Raw genomic sequence first — 14,728 nt, forward strand, 5'->3', positions numbered from 1 at the left:
TTTAAACATCAAATTTCCCAATTAGGGTCCGGATCACGTCAAACAACGTTCGTTTCTAACCAAACTTTACAGGAGTGACTTAAACCATATATAAGATCTGTACCGGGCGTCGGAACCAAAATACGGGCCCGATACCATCGCTTTCTAATCAGATTTCATTTCAATTTTACTTAAATATTTTTAGAAAACGATTTCACTTAAAAATTCATTTCTCGGGTTTGGGACCTTAGAATTCGATTTCGGGCATACGCCCGAGTCCCATATTTTCCTACGGATTCTTTGGGACCGTCAGATCATGGGTCCGGGTTTGTTTACCCAAAATATTGACCGAAGTCAAATTTGCTCATTTTAAAGTCAAAACTTAATATTTTTCATAGAATTTCACATTTAATCATTCCGACTACACGTCCAGGATGTTCACGCAAATCGAGGCAACCCTAAATGAGGTTTTCAAGGATTCAGAGACACAGAAGCCACTAAAGACTTCAACCCTCTGATTTCTTCACTAGCCTTGGAGAGTTGCTCGGAAAAAGAAGTTTCGAGAAGATTCTTGTCTTTACCAGCTTGATTTGAGGAAGCGTTTTCAACCGCCAACTCTGAAGTTAAAACCCTAACTTGCTACTCTAAGGTACATTTGCTATCTTCTAATATTTCCATGTCGATTTGAAGACTTTCATACTGTTCCTTCCAATTGTCCGCCTCCACTTGATATTTATGCATTAATTGCTATGAAAGGGAAACCCTTTTCATTATATCCGTGCCAATTAGATTGACCTAAAAAAAAGTGAGAACCCTAAAAATAGAAAAAGGGTGAAGTAAAGTTTGAAAAAGGATACCTTTAAAGAAGATTGCACTATATCGTTCATCAAAGTCAAGGAACTGTGGCTTTCAAGCTTAGCTTTTTCAACTGAACCAATCAAAGGTTTCAACTACACATCAGCTCGACCTGATTTCCTCAAGGTTACCCTCGGCAGGAACTTCGATGATAACTTGCCTCATAGCTTCACCTCCACTTGAGGAACCAACCTCAGTGTGATGGATAGTTGAAGGAGGAACTGTAGAAGGAGTTAAAATAATGTGGGGAGTCAAAACAACCTGGGGAGGAGCAGCAACAATAACAGTCACGACTGGAAAAGAGGGTATCACAGGAACAGATGTAGAAAAAGAAGCAAGGGGTGCTTCATCATAAATTGGCCCTAAACTTTCGCTACCAAACCCGTGGGCAAAAAGTTGTTCAGCAGAAACATGAACAGCAGCGGGAGTATCATCATCAGAAATCACCAACGAGGCTTCAACAAGCTCGGTGGGAGGAATAGAGTGAGGGGAGATGCTTCATCATCTGAAATAATTCTTCTTCTAGCCAGTGGCCTTTTTATCAAAGAACTCCCATCTTGTTCTTCTTCCTCCTCAGAGTCTTGTTCAATAGTAGTTTTCCTTTTCGATGAAGAACCCAAAATTATCTCTTGGGCCCTATCCAAAGAAATTCTGGAAGCTGCGACGATCTCAACACTTATGCCTCGAATGGGAAAGCTTGAGAAAAAGAAGGATCAAAATAATTTCTGGAGAAAGCAATAAGTAAGATAAAAAAAACTCTTACCGTGAGTTTTTACTTTCCAACCAAATCGATGAGAGAAGTTTTTCCAAGACCTACCGTCCATTGGAGCAACACTTAATAGCTTTCTTACCCAACCACGGAAGTTGGGAATTTTATCAACAACTCCCATGGTTGCTGAAAAAGAAAAAGGAAATTAAATGATGACCATCAAAATTGAGAAAAAGGTGCGAGAAACTTATTAATAAAAACTCACATGCAAAATTCCACTTCTCAGGAAAGGGAATATTTCCATCACCCACTAAACCAACAGTGGGGGTAGCAACAAACCTGGCATACCAGCCACGGTCTCTATCGTCTTCAGGATTGACCAAAACTCTTTTGCTCCTTGCCACTAGAGTAAAGACTCCTTGGCGAAAGAGTTTGGGAGAATAGAGATGGATTAAATGAAAAAATGTAAAAGGTATACCAGCCATGTTGGCCAAATGCCTCAAACAAGCAACAACCCTCCACACAATAGGGCCGATTTATCCTAAACAGACGTCGAAAAAGCGACAGAATTCAAGGATAACAGGGTCAATAGCAGGTTTGAAACCCAATGTGAAAGGGTATGTATAAACAAAAGAAAACCCAGTTAAATAAAAGGTAATTCTTTGGTTCGCATTGGGGATAATAATGGGGAAGTCATGGCTCCAATGACAATCTCTACGTACTATAGAAATCAAACCTCCAGTAATCTGAGTCAGGTAGATATCAGCACGATCTAATGAGGACAGTTGGTTTCTAAGGGATTCTCTATCATTGTAGAAAGATAGTTCCGCAAGAACAATTTCATCCACTAAAGATTCACAAAGAGTTTCAGTGGGTTCTTTAGTCCTAAATGAAGATCTTTGAGAAAGTGAACCCCTAGTTCTGGGAGGTGGAGTAGAACTCGATGAAGGAATAGAGGAACCTCGTGATGAAGAAGACCCTAAACTACGAAGTCTTCCTCCTCTTCTAATTCTAATAGGAGCAAGAGAAAGGTTGTCAACAATGGAGACTCTCCGAGGGTTAGGGTTTGAAAAAGACATGGTAGTACGAGAAAGAAGGAAATTAGAATTGAATACTCTAAACTTTTGTGAAAAAGACAAAGGTAAAAAGTTATATTTATAGTCAGAAGCAATCGTCAAAGGAAAAGGCGCAATGATGGAAACGTCATAATAAGAACTGTCGCTTCGTAATTAGTAAAGCTGTAAAAAAAACCTTAAAAGGCGTTGAAGGTTTGCAGAGCCAACTAGGAGACGCCACGTGTCATGGACATTAAATGGAAGAGACGGATGGAGCGTCAGTTCTAGGGAAGAATTAATGGCGGCAAATATTCCTGCTTTAATGAGGTCCACTTCCCAAATATTCTATTGATGAATAAATGGCAAGTGGGGGGACTATCTGTATTGGAAAAAATTAAGTTTATATATGGAATATATTATAAGATGACACGTCATAACACGTGGACCAGTTAATGAAGGATATGTGATGAAGAGTAATCAAAGAGGCACGAGCTTTAACAGGCACGGGTAGAAGTTAAGGAAAAGAACAAGGAGGATATGTGCTCGAAACTCTTTATTATGGAAGGGAATGAATCTGATAGTAAATAAGATATAGATACGTACTATTGGGCATTAAATACAGAAAACTTTAAGGAATCTGTATTGAATCAAATATGATTGCTGATTGTAACATTACATTAAATGTCATTAAATGCCATTAATTGACAATAATGGCTCAATTATGGTAGAAATGAAACGTATTACCTAGAAATAGCTATAAAAGGAGAAGACTAATCATTTGTAAAGGCACAAAATATTATCGAAATAAATTGATTTCCTTTGCTTTCTTTTGTTCATCTTATTATTATTAAAGTCAATTTTTTTTATTCTATATTTGATTATCAGTAACCCGAGTTCTTCTAAAATAAAGCTTTCCCTATTTTTGGTTAAACAATTTCGTTCTTGGAGTTGTTTGTCCGACGAAATCAAACACTAGTTCCTCGTCTTTTTTGTTTTTAAGTAGTTTTTTTGCATATGATCAAAATCAGTAAAAACTAAGGTCAAATGCTAAGATGTTTTAGTAGGTTTTTGTGATAAATTGGCCATAGCAGATTGTAAAGGAGGTGTTGGAAGCATGGAGATGAGAGGGATTTTATGGAGATTCTGGATGATGTTTGCGTTAATGGTATTTCCGGTGGCTGCCAGTAAACTTTTACCGAAGGGTTTGTTTGTATTATAAAGAAAGAAAGCAAAAAAAAAAATTGACTCCATTAACAAAGAAAAAAATACTAAAAAGATACATCAGTTTAAGTTTTAATGTTAATTAACTATAAGTACTTGTCCAGTTAAAATATGATACGCAGCAATATTAATCATATTTTACTCATATTTTGCTTTTCACATGCCTCTAAGGGAGTGAACACACCCTCTATGCCACCTCAGCACCTAATGGTGTACTTATTCCATTTTAAAATAGTTCAGGAAGGTAATAGGAATTCCGAAACGTAAAAGTGTGTAGTTAGAACTTCGGTCATAGGTTAGGGTTGTACTTATGCATTTTTCCGAAAAAATTATATGCAAAAGTATAAAATTATTGTATCAGAGTCCCCAAAAAAATGTGGTGGAGATATGGATTCAAATCCCAACATAAATAAAAGGCAGAATGGCTTAAATGGCACATATAGTTGTGTCACTTTGTCATGTCGGTCCTTCTACTTCACTTTTTTTCATCCAGACACTTTAACTTGTTCAAAATCTATATTTTAAACCCCTCTGGCCATTGACCAAGCACATGTGACAATAAAATAGTTGAGCTGGACAAAATGTGTGTAATTCACGCGACCAAGGAGCGTGCATATGAAGATTTTGAAGAATAAATAATTAAAATAAGGAGAAAAAAATCAATAAAATAAAAATGAAAAATAAAATAAAAATATAAGATAAAATAAGTTTAAAAAAAAAAAAAAGCAAAGAGACATTTTTTTACGCTTCTTCTTCTTCCACCCCCACCCCCATCTTCCTTTTCCCTGTATGCTTTTCTTCTTCGCCCTCACCAGCCACGAATTTTCCTCAATGACTTCTCTGTTCCAGCTTTAGGCCAAGGAATTGGTGGACTTGAAAATGCACAAATAAACTTTAAAGTCACAGCAAAAATTCTAACCAAGGTATTTGGGTTTACTACTATGCAAGTCAAGTGACAGTGTATTATCAAGAACAAGATATTGGAGATTACCAAGTGTTGACACCAGAATTACCAGTGAATTCTCCAGCCAAATTGAACTTTTTGCTAATTTATGAGTTTTTTGCTGGTCTCAGTTGTAGTGGAGGAGAAGAGAAATAAAAAAATCAAGTTAAGAGTTTGATAAACTAGAAATTAGGAATTAAAAAAATGGGACCTAGAAATTACACATGTCAAATTTTAAAAGGTTAAGCATATATGACAAGTCATTTTTGTCTAGTGATTGAGGAACACGCTCAGACGAATATGTTTATTAATCTTTATTTTTTAAGTTGAGGTGCTAAACTGGGAAATTCCTAAGTTCGTTTACCGGGTTGGCACTTCAGTACAAGTTTAAATGGCCAGAAGGCTATTTTGCTTTTAATAAATAAAAAAAAAAGGAAAACAAAGTCATAATAACATAACGGTAGAAAATCTAGCGTTAAAGTCACTGTCCTTTTTTGTTATTTCATTCGATTCTTCTTTTAGGTTCTGGCTCCTAAACTACGATTGATTGGGAGTTAAGAAATTGGAATATAGCATGTTGGTTAATTTTTACCTACAAGTATATTTGCATGTTGAAAGAATTATGTTTTTTAAGAAAAAGCTGTTAACACATAAGTTTAATTTTCTTTTCCAGATTAAGTTTTTTTTAAATATATGTTCTTAGTTTTAATTACTAGTAACAGTGTGAGTATGAAATCAAGTGCAATTCTGTGATGTTTATTTGTATGAGTTTGCCAACTTTTGAAATTTATTTATAGGATAATTTATTTATTTAATTTTAAAAAAATTCTTTATAAAAAGTAAAAAAGGAAAGTATAATAATATAAAATAAAATCAATCTACTTGATGTTGGCGCTTTAGAACACAATGGATAATATATATTATAGCAAGATAATAAGTATCTATAATATTTTTGAATAAGACTATGTGCAAAACACATAAGTAGTTAATTATAGTTAAGTAATAATAATTTTAGTTAAATAAAGTGACAAGTATTATTTGTTTGTTAGTTGAGTATAAACATTCGGTGCGAACATTTTTACCCTTTGACTCTTATAGATAATTTTTCTTACGTGCGGTTTTTCTTTTAGATATTAACCTAGGCTACCTTGTGAAATTTTGGGGACAAGTGCATAGATAGCAATTTACAGGATGCTATTTAGAGATTATCTAATACTTATCTTGTCCAATTTGAGAACAATTCAGAATATTTCTGTCCTGTTATAAAACAATAAAAGAAGAAGAACATTGTAGGGAAAAGTAGAGAGAGAGAATTCTTATTGCTTTTGAGATGAATTACAATAGAATAGAACCCTCTATTTATAGGGAAAGAATGACTTAGCCACCAAGTAATAAACCCTAATATCTCTCTAAATGTAGACATTCACCTTAAATACAATTTTATTTATAACATTCCCCCCTTGAATGTCTATTCAACAGATAATGTGCCTCGTTAAAACCTTAACTAAATAAAACCCAATGGGAAAAAAATTCTAGAGAAGGAAAAAGAGTACACATATCTAACAATATGTCTTTTGGTTGCCTCGTTAAAAACCTTGCAAGGAAAACCCAATGGGACAAAACCGTGTAAGAAAAAAAGAGTACAACGCGTATTAACTCCCTCTAATGAGAGCATCAATTCACATCCTTGAGCCTTCGCATCCCAATCTTGTATACTAGCTTCTTAAAGGTTGACATCGGTAGAGATGTGGTGAATAAATCAATCATATTAACTCCAATGAATATGTTACACCTTGAAATCACCATTCTTGTATATATGTAATCTCTTCATATAATGTCGTGGAATAACATTTTCAATATCTCCATAGAGGTAAAAATTCTCGCTATTACATTATCATGCTTATAGTTATAACAAGATACATATGTGCAGAAATTACACTTATTATATGGTACTTCGGGACCAAGAATTGTATATGCTTCAAGCGATTTAAATCCTTCAAGGATTGTCATATAAGTTAAGTCATACAAGTCATATAATTGACTTTATACTTTCAAGTGTTTGAACTACATGCCCAAAGCTACATGTCTTTCATATGAAGCCATTTCTATTTGAATTGTGTCTCTTCTATTTGGCCAATATTTTTGTGTCCGTATGCAACATACTTAAGATCCTCATCTATACTTAGCGCTATAATAGATGTCGTCGACGAACATTTTATATCGGTTCCAACCTCCTTATTTTCATAAAGACATAACATAGAGATCTCTTCATTCATATATTTAGGTACCTGAATCTCTCCTGAGATATTATGAAGTGTTATGTCATGTGATCTTCTAGATCACTTGCCTCCTTTATTATGATCATTTTGATCATTTGGTCATATTCTTTAGGAAGAAGTTTATTTGAAACCGATTTGTCTATACGCTTTAAGCGTACTATAGACTTTATCCTTCTGGGACTTAATTGGAGCATTTGCAATGAGAATATAGTTACTTTCTTTGTGTTAGCAAATGCGTCTGACATGCTTTGCAATATATTGCAAATGAATTATCCTTTTATGAACTTCAAGTTCATATTATCTTATTCGAAAATCTAAATGTACACATGATAATTCATTCCACATAACTTTTTCTCAACTGTTTATCATGTCTCCCCCTCATGTTAGAAAAACTAACTTACTTCCTCAACTTTGGGAACCCATCTTTATGCGTTATGGTGTTAATCAAAATATACACCGCATGTCAATAATAATAAGATGAAATTATTTGGTTCCTGACCTGAACCACTTGTGAGGGGAGAATGTAATATACTTTTATATATAACGTATATCAAAGATAATTTTATTCTCATAAGCAATAGTTTAGCTATTAAGTGGAGGCACTCAATAAGTTATTTTGCTAAATCAATTTTGATAGAAATCAACTTATTAAGATGAACTGTCTTGAATGGAAAATATAGAAATTATGTTCGATCCCAAAGCTTCTACTCAATTGGTTAGAGTCTCGTGCTGATAACGTGTTATAAAACAATAAAAGAAGAAGAAGAAGAACATTGCAGAGAAAAATAGAGAGAGAGAATTTTTATTGCTTTGAGATGAATTACAATGGAATAGAACCCTCTATTTATAGGAAAATAGTGACTTAGCCACCAAGTAATAAACCCTATGATCTTTCTAAATATAGATATTCACCTTAAATACAATTTCATTTATAACATGTCCAAAAAAATTGAACCGAAAAACTAAAATCCAGGAATACATTGGCTAATTTCTAAATACAGCTCTGTAAAGTGGCTATCTTTGTCATTTCTATGAAAATTTGACCGGGCTGGGCGGATTGAGCCGATTGGGCCTAAAATTGCCAGCTTTAGTCAAGATACAATACGTGCCAAATAACAAAAGATCAAGAAATTTAATTAAATTAAAGAAAAATAATGTTTGTTATGATTTTCTCATTAAAATATATACAAAAAATTTAGCCTGATGTTAATCTTAAAACCCTTATAAGAATCTGATTCGCTTATACAGACTAAAAAAAAAAAAAGTAATACACAATTCATTAAACTCCCACTCTATCGTCTACGACCTTTGCTCATATCTCCGCGACCTCCTCGGCGGCGATTTCTCTTTTCCGGCGAATTCAAAAAACGTAAGCTTCTTCTCTGTTATATATACATCCCGATTTTTCGTGTTTAAAATTAATTAAAACGGAATCTTATTAATTCCTCTTTCGTGAATTAGGTTTTACTGATATAGATTATGAATTATGAATTGGGTTTTAATTCACTGTGGCTGCTCCCACTGTATGAAGAAAAGAATCTGCTTTAATCTGTGTTTTGAGTGTTACTAATTAATTTTGTCGAACTATCGGATTCTTACAAAACAAGTAAAAGAATTATGAATAACGCTACTAAGATGAGTTTTCATTTTTATATAACGTTCTGCTAGTTTTTTTTTTTTTTTTTGGGGGGATGGGGGGGGGGGGGGGGGTTCTTGGAGCGTTATAAAAGATGAGATATGTATATTAATATTTGTATTTTTAGCTTTTTTTTCCCTTTGGCATGTTTTTGGTTTGTTTAATTTGTTTGTTTTTCTTTTTTGATTATTTTTAAAAATTTGTCTGTCCTCTCCCCCTCCAAAAAACCCCACACATTTGTGTGTGTGTGCATACTTATTGATTCCAATTGGGACGATGGGACGAAAGTGCTTTCAGGAATTTCAAATTGATCGATACAAAGTATACTATTATGTAAAAATAGTTTACTATGAATCTATGGTGGATATATTGAAGTGGAATGGATAAAGAAGATTTATGTAGCCTATCTCATCTAGTTTGGGATTGTGGGCATAGTGGACTAGTTGAATCAATCTTGGATGAAGCTAGAAGAAGCCTTGGTTTTTCCTCTCAGGATAAAAAGCGTACATTATTTTTGAGATTCCTTTGGACTTAATGTAGCAGAGATTCAACTCGGAGTAAACAAAAGTAATATTTGTAATTGGTCTCAACATTTGTTTTATTTATGTACTAAGGAGAATGTGGTAGGGGTATAATTGAAATATTATACCAGAACCTTCTGGTTTTCTTTGTTGGTTAACGTAATGTGCAAATCTGTGGGAAACAAATGTTCCCTAAAGTTTTTAATTGATTGGTTTTGCTGTTACGGTGTCCCAACAATCCTTTGGCTTTTGGAATGATTAGATATGTCATTGTATTTCTCTCTCTTTTCCTATAACATATGTTCCAGTGTTCGAGTCTGTATAATAACCTTAAGCTTTTTGTTTTTCTGGTTCACTAAACTATGACCTCTTATTGCCATTCTGTCTCTGGCTTCTTTCAATGTGATTTTATGCTTCTTTCTTTTCTATTTATGCTACTGTTCCAATTTCTTGCTAGTTGCTTAGTCTTTTGTGCGAAGCTTCTTAATTACTATTCTCGATGTGTTTATTTCTTGGTCAGTTGGCTGAGCTGACTGGTGTATTGACGATCTACTTGTTCACATTTTCTAATCACTATCTTTGGTTACAACAGATAGTAAATACAATGGGGAAGAAAAAAACAGATGAGGCTGGTATTAGCGGGAAGGCTAAGGGAAGCAGCAAAGATGGCTCCAAGGAAGGGAAAAAGGAGAAGCTTTCTGTGTCTGCCATGCTTGCCAGCATGGACCAGAAACCTGAGAAGCCCAACAAAGGATCTTCAGGCACTGGTGCTAGTAAGCCCAAGCCTAAAGCAGCTCCAAAAGCGTCAGCTTACACTGATGGTATTGATCTTCCTCCCTCTGATGATGAAGAAGATGTGCTTCTCCCTGAAGAAGAGGAAGAACTGAGAAGGCATAGAAGGAATGAAACAGGTCCACTTGATACCTCCATAAGTCATAAAGAGCTGAAGAAACGCGAAAAGAAGGACGTGCTTGCTTTTCAGGCAGCTGAGGTGGCCAAAAAGGAGGCACTTAGAGATGATCATGATGCTTTTACTGTTGTTATCGGTAGCAGGGCGTCTGTTCTTGAAGGTCAAGATGATGCTGATGCAAATGTCAAGGATATAACTATAGAAAATTTCTCTGTAGCAGCTCGTGGAAAGGAACTTTTAAAGAACACATCAGTTAAGATATCTCATGGGAAGAGATATGGTTTAGTTGGTCCCAATGGAAAGGGCAAGTCCACCCTACTAAAGCTCCTTGCTTGGAGGAAAATTCCAGTACCAAAAAACATTGATGTACTTTTGGTTGAACAAGAGATAGTTGGCGATGATAGGACTGCCCTTGAAGCTGTTGTTTCAGCTAACGAGGAACTCATCAAGCTCAGAGAAGAGGCTGCATCTTTACAGAATGCTGCTGCATCTGTTGGTGAGAATGAAGATGATGCTGATGGGGATGATGATGTTGGAGAAAAACTTTCTGAACTGTATGAAAGGTTGCAGCTGATGGGATCAGATGCTGCTGAGGCCCAAGCATCGAAAATTCTTGCTGGACTGGGTTTCACTAAGGAAATGCAGGTTCGTGCTACCCGGTCTTTTAGTGGTGGTTGGAGAATGAGAATTTCTCTAGCACGGGCTCTATTTGTTCAGCCTACGCTATTGCTGTTGGATGAACCTACTAATCATCTTGATCTTCGGGCTGTACTATGGTTAGAGGAGTACCTGTGCAGATGGAAGAAAACTCTGGTTGTTGTTTCACATGATCGAGACTTTCTGAACACTGTTTGCAATGAGATTATTCATCTCCATGACATGAAACTGCACTTCTATCGGGGTAACTTTGATGGTTTTGAAAGTGGATATGAACAACGTCGTAAAGAGATGAACAAGAAGTTTGAGATTTATGATAAGCAGTTAAAAGCTGCCAAGAGATCTGGAAATCGAGCACAACAGGAGAAGGTAAAAGACCGAGCCAAATTTGTAGCTGCCAAAGAATCAAAGAAAAAGGGCAAGGATAGGGTTGATGAAGATGAAACTCCACCTGAAGCCCCTCAGAAGTGGAGGGACTACACCGTTGAGTTCCACTTCCCCGAGCCTACTGAACTGACACCTCCACTTCTTCAGCTAATTGAGGTCAGCTTCAGTTACCCTAATCGACCAGACTTTAGGCTCTCTGATGTTGATGTTGGAATTGATATGGGGACCCGAGTCGCTATTGTTGGGCCCAATGGAGCAGGGAAATCGACTTTGCTCAACCTCCTCGCAGGTGATTTAGTTCCTTCAGAGGGTGAAGTCCGCAGGAGTCAAAAGTTGAGGATCGGACGGTACTCGCAGCATTTTGTTGATCTTCTCACAATGGATGAAACACCTGTCCAGTACCTTCTTCGTCTTCATCCAGATCAGGAGGGACCTAGTAAGCAAGAAGCTGTCCGTGCAAAGCTCGGAAAATTTGGACTTCCCAGCCATAACCATCTAACCCCCATTTTAAAGTTGTCTGGAGGACAAAAAGCTAGAGTTGTGTTCACATCTATTTCCATGTCGAAGCCTCACATCTTGCTATTAGATGAGCCAACAAACCATTTGGATATGCAGAGTATTGATGCTTTGGCAGATGCACTTGATGAATTCACAGGTGGAGTTGTGTTAGTCAGTCACGACTCTAGGCTCATATCGAGGGTTTGTGACGATGAAGAAAGAAGTGAAATTTGGGTAGTTGAGAATGGAACTGTTGAAAAGTTCCCTGGTACATTTGATGAGTACAAGGAAGAACTTGTAAGGGAAATCAGGGAAGAGGTTGATGATTGATGTTGCAACCGGTTCATTCTACTGTGATATCTTGAGTTCTTTGTTCATTTTTTTGAACCTTTTCTTTACGACTTCATATTGAGGGAGTGTAATCTTCTGTTGCGGATATAGAAGAACATAGCGACTAAGTTATATGTACTGTGTCATATTCTATCTATTTCTTGTTATGGTTTGCCTCACAGGCAATAATGTCAGGAACATTGATTTTTGCTTCTTATTCAATCTGTTTTTCCTCTTGGTCTTAGGTCTGTCAGATTTGCCTCGATTTGCATCTTCAACTTGCATTAACATGTATGCTGTTTTGTTTCTATCGATCCGAGGACAGGTTTTATAATCTCACTTTCTAGTTTTGTAACATGAACGATATGATACTGGAATTACTCGAATATGAACATATGATCTTTGTTTTTACCTACTGTTTTTCTAAAATCTGCAATATAAGATTTGCGTACTCCATTTTTTTTTTATAAGGTAAAGGTTTCATTAGATAAAGTACCAAGATGGTACACAAAAGTACATGAAAGAAGGCTCAAATATCCAGTTACAACTTTCCGAGCATCTCAATAAAGTCCAAATACTGATCTACATTCTCCAAAATAGTACTCTTACACCAGAAATACAAATTATGTGGACATTTGTTCTTAATCCTACAGATATATGTCTTCTTTGTCCTTCAAAACATCTCTTATTTCTTTATGGCCAAAAAGTCCAAAATGTTATAAAATAAAGACTGTAAAGTAAAGACAAGTATAAAGAGAAACTGATATATTATTCGAACTCAAACTGATGTACATAATGAACTGAAATCTCTTCTATTTATAGAAGAAAGGAAGCTGCTACTACAAGTTGTTGTGTAAGCTACTATAAGCTGCTGTGTAAGCTGCTACAAGCTGCTGTGTAAGCTGCTACTACAAGCTGTTGTGTAAGCTGCTACAAGCTGCTGTGTAAGTTGCTACGCAAGCTGTTGTGTAAGCTGCTACTGTACCAGATATGGATAATCTTCTACTGAGAGCAATATTTATCCATAACGGAGTACTGAATGGATAAACTTATTATATCCGGTATGGATAATCTTCTACCGGGGGTAATGTTTATCCATAATTGGGTACTGAAAGGATAAACTTATTATACCCGGTATGGATAATCTTCTACCGGGGTAATGTTTATCCATAACTGGGTACTGAAAAGATAAGCTTATTATACCCGGTATGGATAAACTTCTACTGGGGGTAATGTTTATCCATAACCGGGTACCGAAGTGATAAGCTTCTTCAGGAAGCTTATTTCCAATATAGTACTAAATAGATAAACATATTTACGGTGGAGTCCCATATGGATAAGCTTCTTCAGGAAGCTTATTTACAACGGAATACTAAATGAACATCCATAATATAATATATTTATAACACTCTCCCTTGGATGTTCATTAAAAGATAATGTGCTTCATTAAAACCTTACTAGGAAAAACCACGTGGGAAAAAAATCTCAGTGAAGGAAAAAGAGTACACATATTTAGTAAGACGCATTGCTAGGTGCCTCATTAAAAACCTTATAAGGAAAACCCCATGGGAAAAAACCTTAGTAAGGGAAAAAGAGTGCATCGCGTATTTTACTCCCCCTGATGAAAACTTTGTTTCAAATATTTGAGTCTCCGCATTCCAATCTTGTATAACATCTTCTCAAAAGTTGAAGTTGGCAAAGATTTAGTGAATAAATCTGCTGGATTATTACTTGAACGGATTTGTTGCACATCAATGTCACCACTTTTCTGAAGATCGTGTGTGTAGAATAGTTTTGGTGAAATGTGCTTCGTTCTATCTCCTTTTATAAATCCTCCCTTCAATTGGGCTATGCATGCAGCATTGTCTTCGTATAAAATTGTGGGTCTTTTCTCACATTCCAAACCACATTTTTCTCGAATAAAATGAATTATTGATCTCAACCATACGCATTCCCTACTTGCTTCATGAATAGCTATTATCTCGGCGTGATTTGAAGAAGTAGCAACAATAGATTGCTTTGTGGAGCGCCATGATATGATAGTACCTCCATATGTAAATACGTAGCCGGTTTGAGATCGAGCTTTATGAGGATCAGATAAATAACCTGCATCTGCATAACCAACAAGGTCTACACTATCTTTGTTAGCATAAAACAAACTCATATCAAGAGTTCCCTTTAAATATCGCAATATATGCTTAATCCCGTTCCAATGTCTCCGTGTAGGAGAAGAACTATATCTTGCTAGTAAATTAACAGAAAATGCTATGTCAGGCCTTGTAGCATTAGCAAGATACATTAGTGCACCAATTGCACTGAGATAGGGTATTTCGGGACCAAGGAGTTCCTCGTCCTCTTCTGGAGGTCGGAACAAATCCTTATTCACTTCAAGTGATCGAACAACCATTGGTGTACTCAATGGGTGCGCTTTGTCCATGTAAAAGTGTTTTAAGACCCTTTCTGTATAGGCAGATTGATGGATAAAGATCTCATCTGCTAAATATTCAATTTGCAGACCAAGACAAAGTTTTGTCTTTCCAAGATATTTCATCTCAATTCTTTCTTAAGATATTCAATTGCCTTTTGAAGCTCTTCTGGAGTTCCAACAAGATTTATGTCATCAACATAAACAGCAAGTATAACAAATTCTGATGCCATTTTCTTTATAAAAATACATGGACAAATAACATCATTTATGTAACCTTCTTTCAGCAAATATTCACTAAGGAGATTATACCACATGCGCCC

The 14,728-nt window shown here is 35.9% G+C and overlaps 1 protein-coding gene across 1 annotated transcript; it reads left to right on the forward strand.

The window, feature by feature from the left end:
• Positions 1–8,268: 8,268 nt before the first annotated feature.
• On the forward strand, positions 8,269–12,233 carry LOC107792231 (ABC transporter F family member 4-like). Its single transcript, XM_016614425.2, has 2 exons — positions 8,269–8,410; positions 9,791–12,233. The coding sequence occupies exon 2, from the start codon at positions 9,803–9,805 to the stop codon at positions 11,978–11,980; it is 2,178 nt and encodes a 725-aa protein (XP_016469911.1). The 5' UTR covers positions 8,269–8,410; positions 9,791–9,802; the 3' UTR covers positions 11,981–12,233.
• The last annotated feature ends 2,495 nt before the right edge of the window (positions 12,234–14,728 follow it).

This window comes from Nicotiana tabacum, chromosome 18 (genome assembly GCF_000715075.1).
Source record: "Nicotiana tabacum cultivar K326 chromosome 18, ASM71507v2, whole genome shotgun sequence".
Lineage (NCBI taxonomy): Eukaryota > Viridiplantae > Streptophyta > Magnoliopsida > Solanales > Solanaceae > Nicotiana > Nicotiana tabacum.